Source organism: Xyrauchen texanus, chromosome 2 (assembly GCF_025860055.1).
Source record: "Xyrauchen texanus isolate HMW12.3.18 chromosome 2, RBS_HiC_50CHRs, whole genome shotgun sequence".
In the NCBI taxonomy this organism is placed as follows: domain Eukaryota; kingdom Metazoa; phylum Chordata; class Actinopteri; order Cypriniformes; family Catostomidae; genus Xyrauchen; species Xyrauchen texanus.
The window spans coordinates 18,285,827-18,308,520 of record NC_068277.1 but is presented as its reverse complement, the minus strand read 5'-3'; the positions used below and the strand labels follow the sequence as shown (position 1 = coordinate 18,308,520).

Below are 22,694 nucleotides of genomic sequence, written 5' to 3'. Positions count from 1 at the left end.
GAGGCTGCTCTTTCCTTTTAACTTGAATTATGACTGGTAACATTCATTATAATGAAAAAAGAAGAAAATCTTCCTCAGATGAAAGTGTATTTATCACTATAAAAATTTAATGAGCATAAATTATTATTTAGGTACTGTCAGAACATTTCCATCCTCATTAAAAAACAACTCAAAAAATCAACAAAATACTTATAAACTATCAGTTACAACTCACGACTCCATGAGGAAAATCATGGAGTCGTGAGTTGAGGAAAATCATGAATATTACTGATGAGCGTAGACGCACCTCAGTGATTTTGACTATGAGGTCTGTCTTTGAATCACTCAATAATGGACAGAAAAACATGGTTTGTGCATAACTGTCCCTTTAAAGACCCCATGAAATGGTTTGATGAAGTAAGTTTTCTGTCCTGTATTTCAAATAAGGCTATTTATTATTTATTGATTTTCTACTTGCTATTACCAGTCAGTGGCAGCTGGTATAAGAAGGGTCCATTTCCCCAGGAAATGTGTGTATATCTGCTAAAAGTTATTTTATAAAATTTGAGCAGCGCACTAGCAAACACATGGCCTAAAAAGCTACAAAGCTCCAATTTACATGTCATAGTGTCTTTAACCACAATGACTGTGTCACATTTATGCTTATATAAGGTAACAGTTGGGATATACTGTACCGGTATACTGACAGGTATGAGATTGTAGATCTTTTCAGTTGTAGAGCACATGGTGGTCCAGCAGTTCTGGGGATGGTTGGGGACAGCCATGGCTTTAGGATGGCGAGGCAAAGGGTGAGGCGCTAGGGTCGTGTGTCTGGATCAAACTGTTGGGATGCCAGACTGTCCACATACACCTGCTGTTTGTCTTTAGCCACATGCTTCATCCAGGAGCTCGTGCACTCATACAGATGAGCCCAGGTGCTGAGTTGTGGAGTGTGAACATGAAAGAGAACATACAATATAGAACATAATATGTATAGTCCATCAGGACATACTGTACATGAGAAATCGGAAAAGAGGAGATTGGGATTTGAGACTATTACAAGAAGACTGTGAGACATTTATACAACAGTAAGATTTTTATCTTAAACTACATTACATGGTGCATGTAAGAGCCATTTTTTTGTTTGTGATATGTATTGTTTACTAATATACTTCTGTGTTTCTTGAGTTATGTGTGCAAACTGCAGGACAGGTGATGCTTTAAAGCCCAAGTGCTGCAGCCTGGTGAGATGGACCACATGGCCTTTAGAACTTCTTCTGTTTTTGTGCTTTGCATCATGTCTAGTTTAGTTAAATTAGTTCATTCAGTATTTATTTTCCAATTTTATTTTCCAAATATTTTGTAAAATAATTAAATAAACCATGGAATTTAACTTTGTGGACATATACTTTATGGTATTTTATTACAAGAAGCATCAAAATCCCTCAGCAGACTGGAGAAGTGACTAAAACAGGACAATTTACTTAAAGACAGTCACTGCAGAGCAGGTCGCATCATTGGGGCCAAATAAATTAAGATCACATGACCAACCAAATACTACACCAAATCAAGGAACTGACAACATACATTTTTCAACTCACTGACAATTGAAATATCAAAATTATCTGTGATGAACTAATACAATAGCATCATGTGACCCTTCAATGTCTGCAGTGCCAAACTAACGTGCTACAAAACTGTTGCAGAGGCATTTTATACAGAGGGATACAAAAATACTTACACTCATGCGATGAACCAAGGGAGGTGCAAGCCAAATCCCAAAGAAAAGTGAAACACTCAGGACTGGACCTCCATACAATAATGCAGTTTTAATATGTTCAGCATCTTTTTACTTGGTGAATTCCGTTTAGAACTGCTATTAGGTTTGTTCTTTTGGCCCTGTACCATTCATTCAATTGTGTTCAATAATTATGCCTGTATTTGCCAACGTTGATTTATTGAATGCATCATGTTCTATACTTAATGTACAATGATCATGATGCAAGGCAAGCACGTCACATAATTGCTTCTTTTCAGTGGAATTTAGCATCTGATTTGCCTGTTGGAATAGAAAATGGGATGCATAAACACACAATGTTTTCTTATGGTATCTTACTTGTTAGACCAATTGACCCCAAAATTTACATTTAAACATCCATGAAATTAAACATTCCGCACATCCTTAATTATCTTATATTATTGTCTTATTGTTTAATCTAGTGAATTTACTTTTACACTGTACGTGCTAACCGCGGGTTCTCTGTTCATTTTCAGTTTTCAAAACCGTTGTAATGGTTCTTGATGTGGCAATTTTTTATGTTTAAATGAGTGCAGCATTGGAATGTCATGGTGTATGGTGATGATCATTGAATAAATACTTAAATTTGGGTCTTTTCCTCACACAAAGCTATCACACGACCTCAGAAGACCCAGAGTAAAGCACACAAAATGATGAAAAACTTTTAATGATTATTTTTATAAGGTTCTTTTCTCAATTTTGAGCTGTTTTTGTCTGTACAGTTATGGCTAGGTTTAGGGTTTGGGTTAGACATCTCAAAATGTAATTACAGGAATACTTAAATGTTTCTGAAAGTAGGATGTATTGTGCCTTTTACATCATTCAAAGAACTAAATTATTTTTTGCTCATGCTGTGTGTCACAACTGTAGCCTTTGGGAGGGACAGTTTGGACATTTGGAAAGCTTACACCAATTTTAGCTGATCAAATATTCAACATCCCTAACCCTAAAACGAATACTGCTAAATATATTTCAGGATGTCTGCTATCAACGGAAATGAGAAAAAAAGTCTATAACTTAAGGCCATAGAAATATGGCTTCTAAATAAAAGTGGTCCTGTGTCAACTTGTCCCAGATTAGGAGAATAAGTAAACCACATCGTTCTTGTAAGGATATTTTCTGACTGCCCGCTCCAAGTTTTAGAAAAGTTTTAGGTTCTTTATCATAATTATATGTTGGACATAAAATTTAAACCTTTCCATTTTTTAATTAGCAGAGATTTTTGTCTTCTTATAGCCTATCCATTTATAATGTAATACATTCAGTCTTAATTCATAGTACATCTCTTAAGAAGAATATAAATATAAAATAATCAATATGAAAATTTCAAATGTATGCAGGCAGTGATCTTATGTTCCTTCTTTATTTTGTAAAGACAACAATGTTTGTGCAAATCTGCCACAATTCCATGTATAATAAATCAAACTTTGAGGAAAAAAAGCTAAAATAGTCACATTCAGAAAGAATTTGAGAAAAGATTTAATATTTAAATGTAGAGAAACAACATTTTATAATAGTATTTCTTGCATTTGTTGAGAACTAATCACTAGACTGCCAAATAGAGCTTATGTTTTTAACCTAAAAGCAGACCTGACAGAGAGTACAGATGAAATTAGCACTAATGTAACCACTGTGTAACCAGTGACTTAAAGTTCACTTAAAGAATAGTGTCTAATACAAACATGTGACCAAAGTAAGGCACACCTCAAATAAATCCAAATTACAGCAAAGGTCAATATATTAGATTTCACTCTACTGACACAAAGAATATTATTTCATTGTTATAGGATATTTTACTGAAAACTGGCTGTTTCTTTAAATCCTTTCATAATGGCAGAATCTTGATATTCCTATAATGTTCAGCAGTTTTAAACTAAGCAAGGAAACAAAAAATCCCCAGCCACCAATCACCATTATTAGGAAATTCCCTTCACACATCTGCAGAGTAAATTAAAAATTGACTACAGTAATGTTTCTCTCTTGACACAGAGAAAGTTGAGCTTTCGATCACAATCTGTGGGTTTCCAATCATTATTGTCTCTATCAAAAGCGCCACAGCGCTGATTCATAGCAGGACACTGGAGATCTCCCTCCACAGACCAGGCCGTATAGTCAACATCATCTCCATTTACCCAGAACCAATGACCAGCTAAGAAGCGCAAGCCGGTCCACACATCCTCTGTCTGGGCTGGTTTGATCTTGTTTCTCGCCTCTACCACAATATTTTCAGAGTTTATAATTGCCAGATCAATGTAGTGCTGTCTGCAGTAGTCCACAGCCTCTTCCCATGTGTTTGTCTGCTGCACCAGGATCAGCTCATAGACCTCCATACAATAAAATGGTAAAGTCCAAGAGCACGTCAAATCACGTAATTTAGAATTTGATTTTTTGACATAACCACATTTTTGATAGTAATCACTTGGTTCTCCACTGTCCCATTCATTAATTGTAGCCTTCTCACCAGTAGACCACTGCCATAGGTTCTTTAAGTGATCAAGTTTTTGCAGTCCAATCCAATAGTTTTCTTGAGCATTATTAGAGAGTAGCTGTAAATCTTGACTGCTGACAGTGGACAGATCATTATAGTGTGTTCTGCAGTATGTCTGTGCATCATCCCAAGTCATAGACACGTTCACATAAAAGTGATATACATAGAAACTGGAATTCAGTCCAAAGAGGCTCATAAAAAAGAGCACAGTGACAGTCGTCTTCATTTTGATATAGTTGATCTCCCAATGCAGCTTTTTCAGTAAAACAAATTTCTGAACTGAAAATGGGAATGGCGTTCCACATTTATTTGATATCAGTGACGTGTTACCACACCTTTTCACAAATTTCTGACATGAACTGACCAATAAAAACCAGGAAGGCTTGAACATTGACTGTGACCTTGAGAATGTTAGGCTCCTCTAGCATTAAATTACATTAACAAATTTGTTGCTCAATATTTGGAAAACAGGATAATAGAAGGCAAATCATAATGACTCAAAGAAAGGTCATTCCCTTTAAACAAATAAAATACAAATAAAAATAAAAATTTACATGAAATATGGCTTTGGATATGTCCAGAGGAGGCAAAAACTAACATAACAATTAAAATTAAAAAATGCAATGCATCCATGAATGGAGTACAAAATAAAGCAAATAAAAACAGTGAATGGTTAACTAGAGTTACAAATTTAGCCTAAATAAAACTATTGGCCATTAGCGGGGCTAAAATCTGTGACAAGAGGTTGATATTTTTTTACTTCTAAAATCAGTCTATGCTTTTTGAATTTCCAAACTGCCCCCCAGTGGCCAAAGCACAACAGTACCAAGACCAACACAGAATTATTTCACTGCACATCGATCCATTTTTGGAAACATTTGAGTAGTGTCATGACCGGCTCAGAGCCGTAACAAATTAAAGGAGGACAGTTAATTGGTGGGGCTTACAATAGATGAAACATGGTTATTTAATCAAATAAGAATAATTTGAAACAGTGTATTTGTCTGTGGTGTTGACAGATGCATGGGTGTAAGATAGGGTGTAGCATTAACATAAGCAGAAAACCATAATAACATATAGAAACAACAGAATCTGAAAAAAAAAAAACAACACAAAAAACATCCAAACAAACAAAACCTGCTGGATGACCCAGCCAAACTAACAGAACCCAATACTTCTAAATCAAAATCAGGTGTGATTAGTTAACATGATGAGCCTCCCAGCCACACACACTCTGGTAAGCCTGGACAGTGAAGGGGGAGACCATCACAGTAGTAATTAAAGTGATAGTTCACACATAAATTAAAATTCAGTCATTGTTTATGTGATGCCCAGCAATGTGTGGTCACATTATGTGGTTTAATTTTGTATATTTTGAACAGTTGGCATATGTATATTGCTTTATAAGGGCCTAATTTCTGTCATTTGGTGTAAATACATTTTTTAAGCTGTATTCCAAATTTCCACCACAAGGGGGCCTCACCTCCCAGTGAGACGGCATAGTGTGGCTGTAGCCGACTCTTGTCTTTAGTCTGGCAGAAGCGAGAGAAGGAAACACAATACCTGTTGCCGGTCTCATCATTTTCCTGTTCTTTTCAGGGCAACATTTTAATCTGACAACAGGCCTCACGCCCGGGGCCTGTTACATTTACTCACCTCTGTCTTTTTATAACCCCATGTGACTTTCTTAACACAAAAGGGGGACATTTTGACATTTGGGGCTCTGTAGTTCCTCACAAAGCAAGTGAATGGGTACCAAAATTTTGAAGCTCCTAAAACATAAAATGCAACTTAAAAGTAATCCACATGACTCCAGTGGTCAGAAGCTTTTTGACAAGTGTGGATGAGAAACAGATCCATATTTAAGTCCTTTTTTTTTTTAACTATCAGTCTCCACTTTCACATTCTTTTTTTTTTCCCGGCAATTCATAGTGTCACTTTCTGGGCAGGGAGGAGAATTTATAGTAAAAAAAGGACTTAAATATTGATCTGTTTCTCACCCACACCTGTTATATCACTTCTGAAAATATACATTTAACCACATGAGTCTTATGGATTACAAAAAATGGTGGTTTCCATTCACTTGCCTGGACCTACAGAGCTGAAATGTTCTCCAAAAAATGTTGTTTGTGTTCAGCAGAAGAAAGTCATACACATCTGGGATGGCATGAGGGTGAGTAAATGATGAGAGAATTTTCATTTTTGGTTGAACTATTCCTTTAATAGAAGATCTTGCTCTAACCAGCTGTGATGAAAGACAGAACATTCGCTAGGTTACTGTTTGCAGCATAATGCCATGCAGCCCTGTCTGCTATGAACTGGCACTGGTCCAAAATCTTTCTCAAAACAGTATATTGAAACCAGCAACTCATTAGCTTCTACTTGATTTTGGCTGTGGGTGTCACACCTACTGACTGTTTAACTGAGGGCTCGTGTTAGGTCTTGGAGTTGTGACACACACACACACACACACACACAAACACACACACACACCTGTTTAAAATGGAGACGAATAGGTTCATCCTGTTCACTTTCGGTAAGTGAAACATCCAAAACACTGCGGCCTCCGGTACTCTCTGTCTGACTATAGCTTTTGAGTGTGTATTTGTTGCGCAATCAGCCTCTTCTATCTCGCTGTTTGATGTCAAACAAATACTGTAAGGATGGGCATAGAAATACATTTCCTCTTCAGACATGTTTTGTAAGTTCTGTTCTCTGGTTTGTGTGCAGCTCTGTTGTGTTCAGTTATTACCATAACTTTTTAGATAAACCACGTTTTTGCTTGAACGGCCAAAGAACCGCCGCTCCCTACACGCAGATTACACAGACTGCATAGGGCACCAACTAACTATACCCCATCACCATATTACACTAGGGGGGCACCAGAAACTCCATCAGCTGCTCTTACTCACACGTCATGTTATTCAAGGGCCCGAGAGCAGTCGTGGAACACAGACAACTTTCACTCACACTTTGGCACTTTTTTATTTAGTTTTTTTATTTAAAGGTAACACTCCGGCTCCTCCGGCTCCTCCTCTCGAGCCTCCCAGGGCTCCGCCTCTCAAGTGTCTCGAGCCTCCCAGGGCTCCGCCTCTCAAGTCTCTCGAGCCTCCCAGGGCTCCGCCTCTTGAGCCTTCCAGAGCCCCGCCTCTCGAGCCTCCCAAGCTTTCCAGGGCTCCTCCTCTCGAGCCTCCCAGGGCTCCGCCTCTCAAGTCTCTCGAGCCTCCCAGGGCTCCACCTCTCGAGCCTCCCAGAGCTCCGCCTCTCGAGCCTCCCGAGCCTTCCAGGGCTCCTCCTCTCGAGCCTCCCAGGGCTCCGCCTCTCAAGACTCTCGAGCCTCCCAGGGCTCCGCCTCTCGAGCCTCCCGAGCCTTCCAGGGCTCCGCCTCTCGAGCCTCCCGAGCCCCGCCTCTCAAGCCTCTCCAGCCACCCAGGGCTCTGCCCCCCGAGCCTCCTACGGCTCTGCCTCCCGAGCATCCTGAGCCTCCCGAGCCTCCTACGGCTCCGCCTCCCGAACCTCCTACGGCTCTTCTCCCAGAGACTCCAGAGCCTCCTACGGCTCCGCCTCCCGAGCCTCCCACGGCTCCGCCTCCCGAGCCTCCTACGGCTCTTCTCCCAGAGACTCCCGAGCCTCCTACGGCTCCGCCTCTAGAGCATCCTACGGCGCCCCCTCCCTCGGCTCTGCCTTCAGAGCCTTCCAGGTCTCCGCCTCTGAAACCTCCTGCGGCGCCACCTCCCTCGGCTCCACCTCCAGAGGTCCTCCTTGGCTCCGCCAGCTCCCTCAGCGGCCACTCCTCCTCCCAGACCTCCTAAACCTGTCCCTGTCCTATGGCCACCTCCCAGGTCTCCTGAACCTGTCCCTGCCCCTTGGACTTCCCGCCTGCCCTCTGTGCCCCCTTGGACTGCCTTCCTGCCCTCTGTGCCCCCTTGGACTGTCTGCCTGCCCCTTGTGCCCTCACTTTGTTTTTTGTTTTTTTTTCGTCATTTATTTTTATTTTAGGATCGTCTGGAATCCGATCCTTTGAGGGGGGATTCTGTCACGTTCACTGTTGTCTTTTGTTTTTGTACTGTTATTTTGAAGTTTAGTTTAGTTCCTGTTTCCTGTTTGGTTTTTGTAGTCCTCTGTAGTTTCTTTGTATCATTGGTGTTCCCATGATTGGTTATCCTTCCCTGATTGTTTCCTCCAGGTGTCCCTTATTCCCTTGTTTGTTCCCTCCTGTATTTAAACCTGGTTCTTTGTTCAGTCTTTGTCGATTGTTGTTGAATGTTGCTGTTTTGTTCATGTTCACTGCTCTTGATTCCTTCCTGGTCGTTCGAGGTTTCCTTGTCCCTGTGGATGTTTTCCCAACCAGTGTTTGCCCCTCTATGTTCTCCCGTGTTTTAGTTTCCTTTTCCCATTGTGGACCTTTTATTTTGTTCCTGTGTTGTATTTTTATTGTTTGCCCGTTAATAAAGCCGCGTCTGGATCCTCACCTCTCGTCTGCCTTCTCCTGACTTCCCTATTCGTGACAGCACCATAGACAGAATGGGAGACAACTTAGTCAAATAACATGGTTTTGAATGAAACCAAATGAGAGAGATAATGCAAATTATTTGAAAATCACTTGCCTTTTGATATCATGGTCAAAAAGCGCCAGAACGCTGCAGACACTAATGTGTGTTTCTCATCATTTTCTACAGGTTTGTAAAATGTTTTGTATGGATCAATATCGATCAGTAGTGATACTTGAGACATTCATAAATGCTTTTAGACTCTGTTTGTTCAGTTTTACTGATTGTAAGTGTTCAGATGATTATTTTATGTGTGATTCCATCGATGCAATCTCCAGCTGAGTAAACAGTCCAAATTCACGATGCTCGTAGAAAATGTGATGTGCAAGTGAGAGAATTGAAGCAATTATTCAACAACAACTCTATTTCCTGTGTAATCTTGATAGATTTTCCAGGTTGAGCTGTATAATGTGCTATATTGAGGTAGTCACACCATTTTGTTTATGTGGAAAAGTGAAATTCAAAATGATGTTTTTCTTTAAAAACGAACACTAGTAAGTGAAGAAAACTTATTTACATCAAGTGAGACTGTTAATCATTTTTGATTGGTTATTCCATCGAAGTCATTCTGTTTGTTTCATAGAATGTATCCTGATTTCTCTTTGTTCAGAACTTCAATATATCTATAAAATAGATAAAGCAAAACTTGAAAGTGTTGAGTGGAAACACAGTGTGATGGTACAAGACAAAAAAAACATGTAAAGTTGTATCCAGATGTTATTGAAGTTGCGTAAAAGTATAATATAGAATAGAAATGGTCAAATATATTACATTAGCTGACTTGATTGACACATTTAAATGCTGTGAGTTGAATTATGTATGCATGACCTGTTTTGAATGAGTTATACTAACCTGTTACCTGAAAAGGTTAAAAAAGGGCAAAGTCATTAAAAAAAAGCGCCAGAACGCTGCAGACACTAATGTGTGTTTCTCATCATTTTCTACAATTACTACATCTCATCCTTCCCTGTTTGAGACCGGTAACACATACACTTGAATGTAACTTAACGTTTTCTTCAGTAAAGGTCACGGCCACTATTACAGATGTAAGTGAGATATATCCAGCTGCAGACCCGCAGCACCACCAGTTTCAGAACCCCAGTTTCAGAACCCCAGCGCCAGAACCTGAAGTGAGGGGCAGAGTTATTGACAATGAGACAAGCATGGCGGAGAGCATGGTGAGTTGTGTAATGTTGTCTAACGTTTTTGACATCATGTGGTGAAAAATTATCGCATATATTAAGTTCAGCGTTTATCTGCTAAATATTTAATTTGTGCATAACTTTATCATCTTATTGAAGCTTGAATATGTTGTCATACTTTATTATATAAAAAAAAAAATTCTACGGATGGTTCGATACATTTTTGCGTGTCGTAAATGGGCCTTGCGGTGACGTTTTGAAGACATCTTGTGAAGGTGTTAAAGTGTTTGTTCCACGTTCCTCTGTTATATGCATTGTTTGTGAGTTAATGTTACCTTATAGTTGAGGTTTTTTTTTACGTTGAGATTATTGTGTGGTGCTTTCATCTCTTGTAGAGACATATAACGATTCAGAGAGGTGACTCATTACCTGAGCTGCAGCAGTGCAACTAGTGCTGCAGCTATTACCACTGCCCTTTTTGCTCGGCCAGTGTATTTAAGCCAGCCAAACTTGTCAAATTAAAAAGTCATGTTCAAATCCACTTCAACAAGGCAGTTGTATATGGAGGTATGAATATCTTGAGTTATTTGTTTAATATATGTACACCCAATATATTATATATTATATTAAATATCAAGATTTCTCTATTTTTGTCTTCCAGTGCGACTTTCCAAACATACGGAGATGGTGGGCTCTTATTCTTCTGGAGAACTTTGGGGTTTTCTCTGAAAGGTAGATACTGGACATTTACTCCAGCCCACCGTTACATTTGCACCCTCTTCTGATCAATTTTAAATTAACCAAGATATATATATTCCAGTGCAGAAACCCTACAAGAGTCCCTTCCATGTGAAGAACAAGCTACGCTTAGCAGCAGTGAGGCGGTGTGTGTATATATATATATATATATATATATATATATATATATGTATATATAATCTCTTAACATATAATACATTTAGTCACATTTTCCTTTAATATTCTGTAATGAAGGAGCTCCCAATAATCCGGCACATGAAAGAAGCTGTGAAATGGCTCCATTCCAACAGCCATCTGCTCAGGGGTCCAGTGGAAGAGCCTCTTTTCATTCGAATGAATGAAGACGACAAGAAAAAGGCCCATAACAATCCCCTGGAACAGTCAGAAGCTTCCAGAGAGCCCTTTCTATTTAATTTTGTGTTCAGGGATGACATGGAGTTATTTTTGCAAGAATGTAAGGACAAAATGGGCCTGAGAGTGAATTCCTCATTTGATACATTTTAAGTTTAATTTATACAGGATTGTCATGATAAAATGGGCCTAGGGGTGAATTGGTCATTTGTTGTATATATTTTTATTGTTTCTTTTAAAATGATGTTGAATTTTCTCTCTTTTTTAGTTTTTTGACATGTTTTATTTTACATAAAGAAAAATGCATGCTGCACATGTTCTTGTGAAATAAAATATATTTTATATAAAATGCCCATAAGTTTCAAGCATTATTTTTCACCATCATGATCAGGAAGTAACTCTCATAATACAATGAAACGGATAACTATATACAATTATATTACACAAGATCAATGTTTTAAAATGCTTATTGTACTGTACCTTAATGTATCATTATAACATACGTATAAAGTATGATGTATCGTTTGTAATAAAAGCTAACTACGCTCCAAAACGTTAGGTGGCGCTACTCGGTTTAGAACGTAAGCTCCGCCCCTCACTTCAGGTTCTGGCGCTGGGGTTCTGAAACTGGTGGTGCTGCGGGTCTGCAGCTGGATACTATTGATGTAAGTTGACCAACATAACTTCTCTTATAATAGCTTTGGATTGGCCATGTGTGGTTTCCCACGTACACCTATCTGGAGAAACATCAAATTAAAACAGAGGTAAGACCACTGATCTATATATATAACTGGATAGCTCATAGAATTCTAAACTGCCAGCAGTAGGTGAAGCTACCGGAAGTGCTCTGGCGGCCGTCTTACTATTCCCTACCGACAGAGGGCATCGCGGCATGTGCAGCGTTTAACCGCGACACAACACTCACTTAAGGATGCGGCTAAAGTGCCCACAAGTTGTAATTTATGACTATGTACATATTAAGCACACATTAGTCGTTATCCCCATGTAGAGTGTCCATAACGATCATAATCTTTAATAATCAACAGTAAAAATACAACACCAAAGTGTATTAATACCCCTTTTTAAAGCAAAGTTATCCATCTGCAGATTGTTACAGGATGCAATGTTTCTCTGCCTTCATAGTTTAAATCTGTTGATGCTCATTGTTCATAATGTTGACAAATTATACATCTGCATAATTTGCCAACATTATTAACCATTTTTGACTAGATTATATAGTAAATGTGAACTAATTTAGGGGGTGCATGCACATCAACAAATTTTAAAGTTCATAAAAGCGACTAGCTTTGTGTTGATATTGTAACTAGACAGTACCTCTTAGAATAAATCCAGAACCAAAAAATGTAGCATAGTATACACACACAAGTTCATATGTAGTATGTGTGTGTGTGTATATATATATACACACACACACACACACACACACATTAATTTACCTTTACTTAATGGAATTATCCATTTGCATTCATTTCTGGAACATGTACATTCCAGCTTGTGAGCATTTAATTATTTCAACAATCCCCTGATATTTTAAATCATAATCAGAAATAGGTTTATTGACATATGCACACTCAAGGAAATCATACATATTTATTTGTTCAATAACAAAAGCTTCCAAGTACATAAAAAAAATTGACTTAAACAACAGGTGCAGCAACCAAATTAAGCACCAACTTAGTTGCAAACTAACTAGTAGTTACGAAGCCTTGAACTTTATACCCCAACTTAAGACCTTACGCACAGCTATTTACTCAACCTCATGTCCTTCCAAACCTGTATGACTTTTTCTGTGGAACACAAAAGATGACATTTAAAAAAAATTTTTTGTCCATATAATGAAAGCCACTGGTGACCAAAACAACCTATTTTGCTCACCATTTACTTTCATTATATGGAATACAAAATACATTTTTGGGGGTTCTGCAAAAGAGTCACATGGATTTGGAAGGACATGAGGTTGAGTAAATAGCTGTGCGTAAGGTCTTAAGTTGGGGTATAAAGTTCAAGGCTTCGTAACTACTAGTTAGTTTGCAACTAAGTTGGTGCTTAATTTGGTTGCTTCCAGTTTTATCTAGCATTCAGTGCGATGTTTATTGAAATCCAAACGGCAAATTTACCTTGTTTAACTTCAACAATATCCATGTGCACCTTTTCAGGGCTGGACTGGAAAGAGAAATCGGCCCGGGATTTGACATAACTGTCAAAAAGTTGTTGGGGGGGGGTAGTGTTCGCTAACGCGGCGGCTCGTTTTAGATTATCGCGGCCGACACAGCGACCCGCTCGGTTCTCCCGATGGCCAGTCCACCCTGATCGGCCCCAAAGTTTGTCGGTCCACCGGAAAAATGTCCGGTAGTCCAGATTACCAGTCCTGCCCTGCTCCTCGTCTATTCCAATTGATCACTTTATAAATGATGCCCGTGAGCTGGACCGTATTCAGGCCTGCACTGCAAAAAGTACAAATCACACAGAGAATTAATGAAAACCCACATTATATTTATCATATGTAACCGGTGTTGATCTGCAATTAGATATTCAACTTGACCAAAAAAGCTGACTTAGGAAAATAACCACAAAGAATAACAGTATAACTCACTAAGTTAACGTTAGCTGCATAGCTAATATTCATTTATCCTAAGAAAATAACCACAATGCACGTTCAACGTAAACAAAAGCTACAAAACATAATTATGTATTCAGAATAAAAACTTTAAAGCCTGCAAAAAATATGTTTGAAAATGTCTACTGATATCTTACCTCAGTTTCTTAAACTTGTTTCTATTGAAACACGTGCGCACGTCGCCGCTGAACGTAATGCTGCTGCAATAAAGAGTAACATAACACGCTCACATTTAGAATAAGCAGGGGAATTAAAGTCAAAATAAATAATGAATTACATATTTAGGAAGATTGCATTGTGATACAGTGTATGCAGACATAAGAAATGTGTTTTAATGTGACTGGATGGGTACAAATTACTCACCAAAACAGACGATTTCCCATTGAGACACATAGGAGTACAGAATGTTAGGGAATACCAAGATGGCGGCGCAGTAGCTTCACTGTTGTGACGTCATGAGCTATCCAGTTATATATATAGATCAGTGGGTAAGACACACCCGAATTTAGATTGGTCAAGCAGCGTTTGCTGTTCTAAACGGAAATTCCCTTTTTGTCTTTGCAAACCAAGTACACTTGAATCGATGCCAAATATTAGTCGTCACTAATCTGACGCAGACTTGCGGTAAGATACGAATCGTTTAATCTGTTTGGGAAACACAATGTCAGAGTCAGTCAGAATAAAATCAAATGTTGACAATTTATTGACCAGGTAACATAATCAATTAATCAATTCCAATTAGACAGTGATAAGTCAAAGTTAGACATTTTATCAAAACATAAGAAATTTGAATTGCAATCACCTGATATAAATTACACACAGTAAACTGTGTGGGATCGTCTGATTACAGAGAACCCTGAGCAATGTGTCACATCTCCTTAAATACCCAGATAATTCAATATGCTTACCAAATGGTGGTGTCTGTCATTATAATTAGATTTTGGTCCCCTATTGAGGGGGTTCCTGTAGATTTACATACAGGAGGTATGGAGGATCTGGGGGAGGGCACACCTTTAAGGAGCACACCACAGTTCTCATATTTTATTACTTCTTTTTGCTTTTCATTATGGCTGGGAGGATGAGACCAGTTTACCAGGCGCACTGAGAGACTTTAAATGATACCAAACATGTTATAGTTACTTTATTGTACACACTTCACATTGCATAGGTTTTTAGTGAGCTTTAAGTGAGGAGGAGTGAGATGAAGAGACTTTAGAAGGGAGGTGTTAGCTGCACAGTTTGTTGCATCTCGGATGTTGCTGTTACATATGCAAGAGAGAGTTCAGATGTTAATTCTCCTGAGAGCCTTTTGCTTTCTCGAGGAGTAGCCCAGACTCACTGGCACCCACCTTACAAGTTAACATCAGATAATGCAGTATTTAACATGAGTTAACAATGAAAAATACATTTTCAGAATGTATTAATCTTTTAATGTATGTATGTAGAATGTATTAAACTACATAAAATAGTACTTTGACCAAAACAAAATCAATCTTAAGTGTCTCACCCTTGGCTTTGAGGATGGAAGTCTTGGAGAAACCCTGCACAGCACCTCCAGTTACACTGAAGAGCCAGTCAATGAACTGATAACGTGAAAACAAATCTGACTCTTCCCTGCATTTAGTATTCTATCATAGTGAATCATGTACATATAGTGTAAGGGTTGTATATAAACTTTTTATTCATACACAGAACACAAATTCGAATCGCTCATACTTAGGGTTACGGAAATAAACAAAACCTTAAGCCAAAGTATTAAACTTTGGCGCATAACTCGTCCTACACAGCTGGTGCTATGGACATGAATGAAGCCTAAATTGAACGGCTTGCTGAGGAGAGATGTGCAATTACTTTTCTAAGTGATCAGTATTATGTTTTTTTCTGGCCGTCAAAAAAAAAAAAAAAATCCAATTGACTTATATTGAAGGAGGGACACGCGTCATTTTTAACTTATTGCGTCAAGTTTTTACATCGTTGATACCAAACGGTATTGGGGCTCGTGTGTCACGTGACTGGTCATATCATCACAAGTTTGAATATGCAGAAGTGCAAATGAGATTTCTGCGCTATGGCAGAGGGGAAGATTTTCAGTCACAATAAGCTACGTTTTGATTTCAGCAGTCTTGGAGGTTCTATGGACTTCTGTTATGATAATGTTCCCCTTTTGGAGCTTGGCATTAAAAATATACTCAGATATTCTGCAAAATCTCCTTTTGTGTTCACGAAAGAAAGCCAGGTTTGGAATGATGTGATCTTGAGTACATTATTTTTTTAAATGAAAACCAGACAATTACATTTTAGAAACAACTAATAAAGAAATCCAGAAAATTTCAAAGAGTCCACAAAGTTTTCTCAAAAATATATTGAAATGATAAAGTACAATAAAAGATAAAAAATGTCAATCTGTGATTAGGGCAAGTCTTACCTTCTGTGACATGGCTCTTTGGAAAGTAGTTGCTTCATGCTGTAGGGGAATATCAAGTAGGCATGATGACACTGACAGCTCAGTTGTAGCAGGGTTGACATACAGATCATGGGACAGTTCTGATGTCTGAGAGGACTGTCGCCATGGAAACCACTGGGCTCTGATGCCAATGAGAAGAGGCACACAATGGTCAGCCCCAGACACCACTTCTGCTGCAAACACACTGAGGAGGAAGTATGTTCCCTGCAAAGTGATGGTGGACATGAAGTTAAACTACACCAACCTTGTCAAAAAAGTACAGTTTACAGTGTTATATTCTCAGGAGAAATCTTTCCTATTGTTTCTGGTATTGAGTTTTATAGAGAAAAGAACTGTTTATATTATAAAGCCTACAGCAAGACAACCAATAATACTTTCCAGATGGCATTAACTGCTATTCTTAGAGGTTAATGCATACAGTTGTTAAGCAAACTTAAATGAGACCCACTGAATTGAAGTTAACAGTGCAGTGAAGTCTAATGGGGCTTTTCCACTGCATGGTACAGCTCGACTTGACTCTTTTTGGGGGTTTTCCACTGTGAATAGTACCTATTACTATTTTTTGGAACCACCTCAGTCGAGGTTCAAAGTGAGCCGAGCCGATACTACATGTGACGTCAAAACCCTGCAGATCACTGATTGGTCAGAGAGAATCGTCACTACCAGCGTCACTGAATTTGCGACATGGGACATCAACCTGCTAGTTTTAAAGTTAGCAACCGCGATAGCAGTATCATTTGTTCACATGACTTTTGAATTGTAAAAATAAATGGCTGTGCGCAAAACCATGCTACGGTCAATAAACAATGTGCAGACGTTCCTCTCGTTAGCGATGAACGAAACGAAAAAGTCTTTCAGGAAGTGTCTCAGCTGTTGGCTGCACACGGCTCCCAACGGACCTACCAACAGTGTAGGGAAATTAAAAGTGATTAAATAACCATCAAGGACCACAACAGACGGAGTGGTTCAAACAAAAGAAAGTGGAAGTGGTTCGACCAAATAAAGGCTATCTATGGCAATAGATCGGCGAGCAATGGATGGAGAGTGCCCTGAACTCGGTCACAGCGTTTTTGGAGTCCACAGTGGAGGATGGTACGTTTTGTTATGTTACCTATATGTTTAAGATGATGTCACGGCAGTAGAGGCGGTGTAACTATGACGATCATCCTATAATCCAACCCATGTTGAGGCAGCAATAAACTGCAGTGGAAATGCAATTTCAGAAAAGTAAAGCGAGCAAAGTTGAGTCAAACCGTAATGTGCAGTGGAAAAGTGGTATAATAGTACACACCTCCAAAACATTGACACATTTGTCAGTGGGAGATCCGTAAGCAACATTTCTGATGTGGCCCATTAAGTCCAATAGCTACTCCATTCTTTTAGAGACACATATAAATCAATATCTTAAAAATGATCAACCTGAACCAGTAATGCTTCCAAGTTAAAGAGCCAATAACTAAAGGGATAGTTCACCCAAAAATGACAATTCTCTCATCATATACTCACCCTCATAACTCAGCTCTGTAGGTCCTTACAATGCAAGTGAATTGTCCATATCCACTAATTCGCCACTTTCATTTTAACATGTGAAAATTAAACTAAAAAGGCACCACATGTGACTTTCCATTGTAAAAGTGAAAGTGGAGATTTAGATTAAAAAATTAATTAAATATTGAACTGTTTCTCATCCACACATTTCATATCACTTCTGAAGATATAGATTAAACAACTGGAGTCTATGGATTACTTTTATGTCTGGCCACCATTAATTTGCATTGGATGGACTTACAGAGATGAAATATTCTTCTAAAAATCTTTGTTTGTGTTCTTCTGAAGAAATAAATCATAAACATTTGTGATAGCATGAGGGTAAGTTAATGATGTGAGAATTTTCATTTTTGGGTGAACTATCCCATTAAGAGGGTTATTTGAAATAATATTTGAAACAGACAATGACAAAAACTTGCAACTCGGCTCCAAAACTAAATTTCTGCCACACCTCAATGGCCATAAATATTTCTTATTGGCCATGAAAGTGTATTTTGCATTATTTTTGGTTAAGAAACAAAACAATATATATATATGCCATCCCAAATGTGAATGACTTTCTTCAGCAGAGATATATATATATACATACAGATGAACCAAAACATAATGACCACCTGCCTAATATGCTGTTGGTCCTCCGCGTGCCACCAAAACAGCGCCAAGGCATGGACTCTACAAGACTCATGAAGGTGTCCAGTGGTATCTGGCACCAAGAAATTAGCTGCAGATCCTGTAAATTGCAAGATAGAGTCAAGTCAAGTGGCTTTTATTGTCATTTCAACCATATAAAGCTAGTACAGTACACAGTGAAATGAAACAACATTCCTCCAGGACCATGGTGCTACATAAAACAACATAAAACAAACACAGAACTACACAAAACTACACAGAACAACAACAACAACAACAACAAAAAAAACTACATATTTCAACAAAGTGCATGTGCAAACATGTGCAAACAGTACAATATGGTACAATAATTGCTGAAACAGGACAATAGGCACATAAGAGACCAGTACACAGTTCTAGTGTGAAAGAGTCAGATAAAACAGGTAGTGCAAAAATATATTACAATATAATAGAAAATGCTGTGAATGTAAACATAACATACTATGACATAGTATTCAGCAGATAAGCTTATACTATATATGGACATAGAAGTTATTAGGGTAGCAAACAGATAGAAGTGAAATTAAGTGAAGTAAGAAATTAAGTACAATATTTTATGTATATAGTAGCAGCAAAACAATTCAAAGAGAGTTGGATAGTGGTGTTGTATTACAAATTTATAAAATGTTAAACACAATCATATATATAAACTGGGAAAGTAGAGTAGACTGCATTTAGCATTTAAGGTATAAATGATAAATATATCAGCTGTTAGAAAGAGTATTCCAGCAAGAGATTTCCTTCCAGTTCTGTTCTCTCTATTGTAAATTAAATTAGTCAGACTACTGACAATCTCATCCTCTGTCTTTTAATGGCTATTGGAGCCCCAGCCCCAGTTGTCTAAATAGTTAGGCTGATTGGATTAGCATCTCTGTATCTGAATAGTTATGCTGATTGGATTAGGACTGGTAACAATCTAGAGTCTAGGGTGGGTTTCCTATGCCTGTATACATCATTTGCATGCTTTAAAGTTATCACCTGGGTGCTTTGTGTCTATCTCTAAGCACTGCCCTCTAAATGCATGTATAAATTACAATGTAAAGTTCCCTTAGTTAGATGTTGGTCCCTGCAGCTGCTGACAGCACGAATTTCTCAATAAAGAATCCTGCTTGAAGATACAACCGAGTCTCCTGGTCTTACTTTCTGAGTTTCCCACTCTCTAGAAGGATAAAAAGTTTACAACAGTGGCCAGTTGAGTGTGTGTGTGTGTGTGTTGTCAGTCCAATCTCTGAGTGTTGAGAAGTTTGATGGTTTGAGGGAAGAAACTGTACCACAGTCTGGCCATGAGGGCCTGAATGCTTTGGCAACTTTTGCCAGATGGCAGGAGGTTGTGCTGGTGATCAACAGTGCTGGTGGCTTTGCAGAAGCAGTGTGTGACGTAAATGTCTATGATGAAGGGAAGAGAGACCCCGATGATCTTCTCAGCTGTCCTCACTATTCTCTGCATGGTCTTATGATTTGAAATGGTGCAATTTCCAAACCAGGCAGTGAAGCAGATGCTCAGGATGCTCTTGATAGTCCCTCTGTAGAATGTGGCGAGAATGGGGGTGGGAGATGAGCTTTTCTCAGCCTTCGCAGAAAGTAGAGACGCTGCTGGGCTTTCTTGGTTATGTAGCTGGTGTTGAGGGACCAGGCTCTCCGCCAGGGGAACACCAAGGAATTTGGTGCTCTTGACGATCTCCACAGAGGAGCCGTCGATGTTCAGCAGAAAGTGGTCTCTCCGTGCTCTCCTGAAGTCAACAATCATCTCTTTTGTTCTCTTTTTTTTAGCTGCTGTGGATCTGACTTGTTGGTCCAGCACATCTCACAGATGCTCAATCAGATTTGGAGGCCAGGGCAACACCTTGAACTCTTCATCATGTTCCTCAAACCATTCCGGAACAATGTGTGCAGTGTGGCAGGGCGTATTATCTTGCTGAAAGAGGCCACAGCTATCAGGGAATACCATTGCCATGAAAGGGTGTACCTGGTCTGGAACGATGTTTTGGTAGGTGGCACATATCAAAATGTTGTCCACATAAATGGCCGGACCCAGGGTTTCCCAGCAGAATATTGCCCAGAGCATCACACTCCCTCCATCGGCTTACCATTTCCCCACAGTGCATCGTGATGCCATCACTTCCCCAGGTAAATGGCGCACACATACACGGCCATCCATGTGATATAAAAGAAAATGAAACTCATCGGACCAGGTAATCTTCTTCCACTGCTCCAAGGTCCAGTTCATGGGCACTCTTACTAGTCTGCGGCAATGCAGCCCCATACACAGCAGGATGCGATGCACTATGTGTTGTGATGCATTCCTCCTGTAACCATCATTCCAATTTTCTGTGACTTGTGCCACAGTTACCTGTGCCTTCTGTCGGTTCGGACCAGACCACACCTTGCTGTTACAGAGATGCTCTGATCCAGTCCTCTGGCCATAACTATTTGGCCCTTGTCAAAGTCGCTCATGCATTTACTCTCTTCTTTACCTTACTATCACTCAGGTCTTTACTGCCATTTACCTGGGGAAGTGATGGCACCAGGATGCTCTGTGGGAAGACGACAAGCCAGTAAAGGTAGTATGATGCTCTGGGCAATGTTCTTCTGTGAATCCCTTTGTCCGGCCATTCACGTGGAAGTCAATTTTACAAGTGTCGCCTACCTAAACATTGTTGCAGAATGGGTAATACCCTTCCTATTCCCTGATGTCAGTGATCTCTTTTATCAGGATAATGTGCCCTGTCAAACTGCACACATTGTTTGAGGAACATGAAGCAGAGTTCAAGTTGTTGCTCAGGCCTCCAATTTCCCCATATCTCAATCCGATTGAGCATCTGTGGGGTGTGAGGTGGATTTGCTGGACCAACAATTCCGATCCTCCGTGGTTCCACCTTGCAACCTACAGGACTTGAAGGATCTGCTGCTAATGTCTTGGTGCTAGATACCACAGAACAACTTCAAGGGTCTTGTACAGCATATTAGGCAGGTGGTCATAATGTTTTGGCTGGTGGTCATCAGTGTATATGATTAAAATGATTAATGATTCTCAAAAATATGATTAAAATTATGTAAAACAGTATGTTGCAGTTCTTAATAATGTTACAAGACAACTGGCGTGCAGGGTCCAAAATTCAAACTCAACAAGCACCAAATGAGAGCAAAAATTGGCTTGAGTGAATGTTAATGTTTGACCCTGTTTGCAATATACAGTATAATGGAGGCGCATAAGTGTTTTAGTGTAAGTTTACTATATTAACACCTGATAATGATTCTTAGTCACTAAATTAATGTTTTTAATCATGTACCTGTATTGGGACTACAGGTGAAACGTGATTGGTGGAGGCACTGCAGGAGAAGCCAGTGGATTTGCTTCTTATTCCCCACCAGTAGAAGTGGACAGACATGGACTTAAAGCCACAAAGCTCCAATTTGCATGCCATAGTGTCTTTAAACCACAATGACTGTGTCACATTTATTGCTTACATAAGGTAACTGTTGGGATATACTGTACCTGTATACTGACAGGTATGAGGTTGTAGATCTTTTCAGTTGTAGAGCACATGGTGGTCCAGCAGTTCTGGGGAGGGTTGGGGACAGCCATGGCTTTGGACAAGCCATTTAGGATGGAGATTCAAAGGGGGAGGCACTTGGGACGTGTGTCTGGATCAAACTGTTGGGATGCCAGACTGTCCACATACACCTGCTGTTTGTCTTTAGCCACATGCTTCATCCAGGAGCTCATGCACTCATACAGATGAGCCGAGCTGAGCTGTGGAGAGTGAACATGAAAGAGTACATACAAAATAGAACATAATAGGTATAGTGCATCAGGACATACTGTACAGGAGAAATTGGAAAAGAGGAGATTTGGATTTGAGAATATTATAAGACAGTGAGGTAATTATAAAACCTTTTTATTATTATTATAAACTAACTTAAATGTAACATTTGACTTAATGGTGCACACAGTAATATTTCCCTCATTAAAAATGTTTTAGACATAAACAAATGAGTAGTGATTTTGAAACATATTACACCAGCATGTATACTCCCATGAGATGAAGACTCCAGTATTATTAAAGCATTTTATACAGAGAGATAATAAAATACACTCAAGCTCTGAACCAAGGGAGGTGCAAGCCAAATCCCAAGGAAAAGTTAAGCACTTTGGGAGGACTGGACCTGACTGGCAGCTAACTCTAAAAAATTATGCTGCACCACCTCACCTACACAGTTGAGCACTTACAATATAATATATTCATAAAAGGCGAGACAAACACTTGCAAAAAAGCATTTAATTAAAATGACTATATCTGTTAATAA

At 39.1% G+C, this 22,694-nt stretch overlaps 2 protein-coding genes and 1 long non-coding RNA gene across 3 annotated transcripts in view; 1 reads left to right on the top strand and 2 right to left on the bottom strand.

Annotated features, from left to right (window-relative positions):
• focad (focadhesin) overlaps window positions 1–22,694 on the bottom strand; it is a 74,992-nt gene that overhangs the window by 4,133 nt on the left and 48,165 nt on the right. The window contains 6 exon segments of the mRNA XM_052139599.1: window positions 287–323; window positions 822–917; window positions 3,878–4,101; window positions 16,131–16,373; window positions 21,883–22,140; window positions 22,482–22,597. Coding sequence (XP_051995559.1) covers window positions 287–323; window positions 822–917; window positions 3,878–4,101; window positions 16,131–16,373; window positions 21,883–22,140; window positions 22,482–22,597 — 974 coding nt within the window.
• Window positions 3,136–4,521, bottom strand: LOC127652665 (lymphocyte antigen 75-like). Its single transcript, XM_052138954.1, has one exon. It carries the CDS (start codon window positions 4,489–4,491, stop codon window positions 3,739–3,741), a length of 753 nt encoding a protein of 250 aa, XP_051994914.1. The 5' UTR covers window positions 4,492–4,521; the 3' UTR covers window positions 3,136–3,738.
• LOC127652676 (uncharacterized) lies at window positions 10,592–11,075 on the top strand. The gene is made up of 3 exons (XR_007971751.1): window positions 10,592–10,689; window positions 10,778–10,841; window positions 10,951–11,075. It is a non-coding gene; the product is annotated as an uncharacterized LOC127652676 (long non-coding RNA).

What these genes read in the sequence shown, in the direction of transcription:
- LOC127652665 (XM_052138954.1), bottom strand. Translation starts at nt 4,491, where the DNA reads ATGAAGACGACTGTCACTGTGCTCTTTTTTATGAGCCTCTTTGGACTG.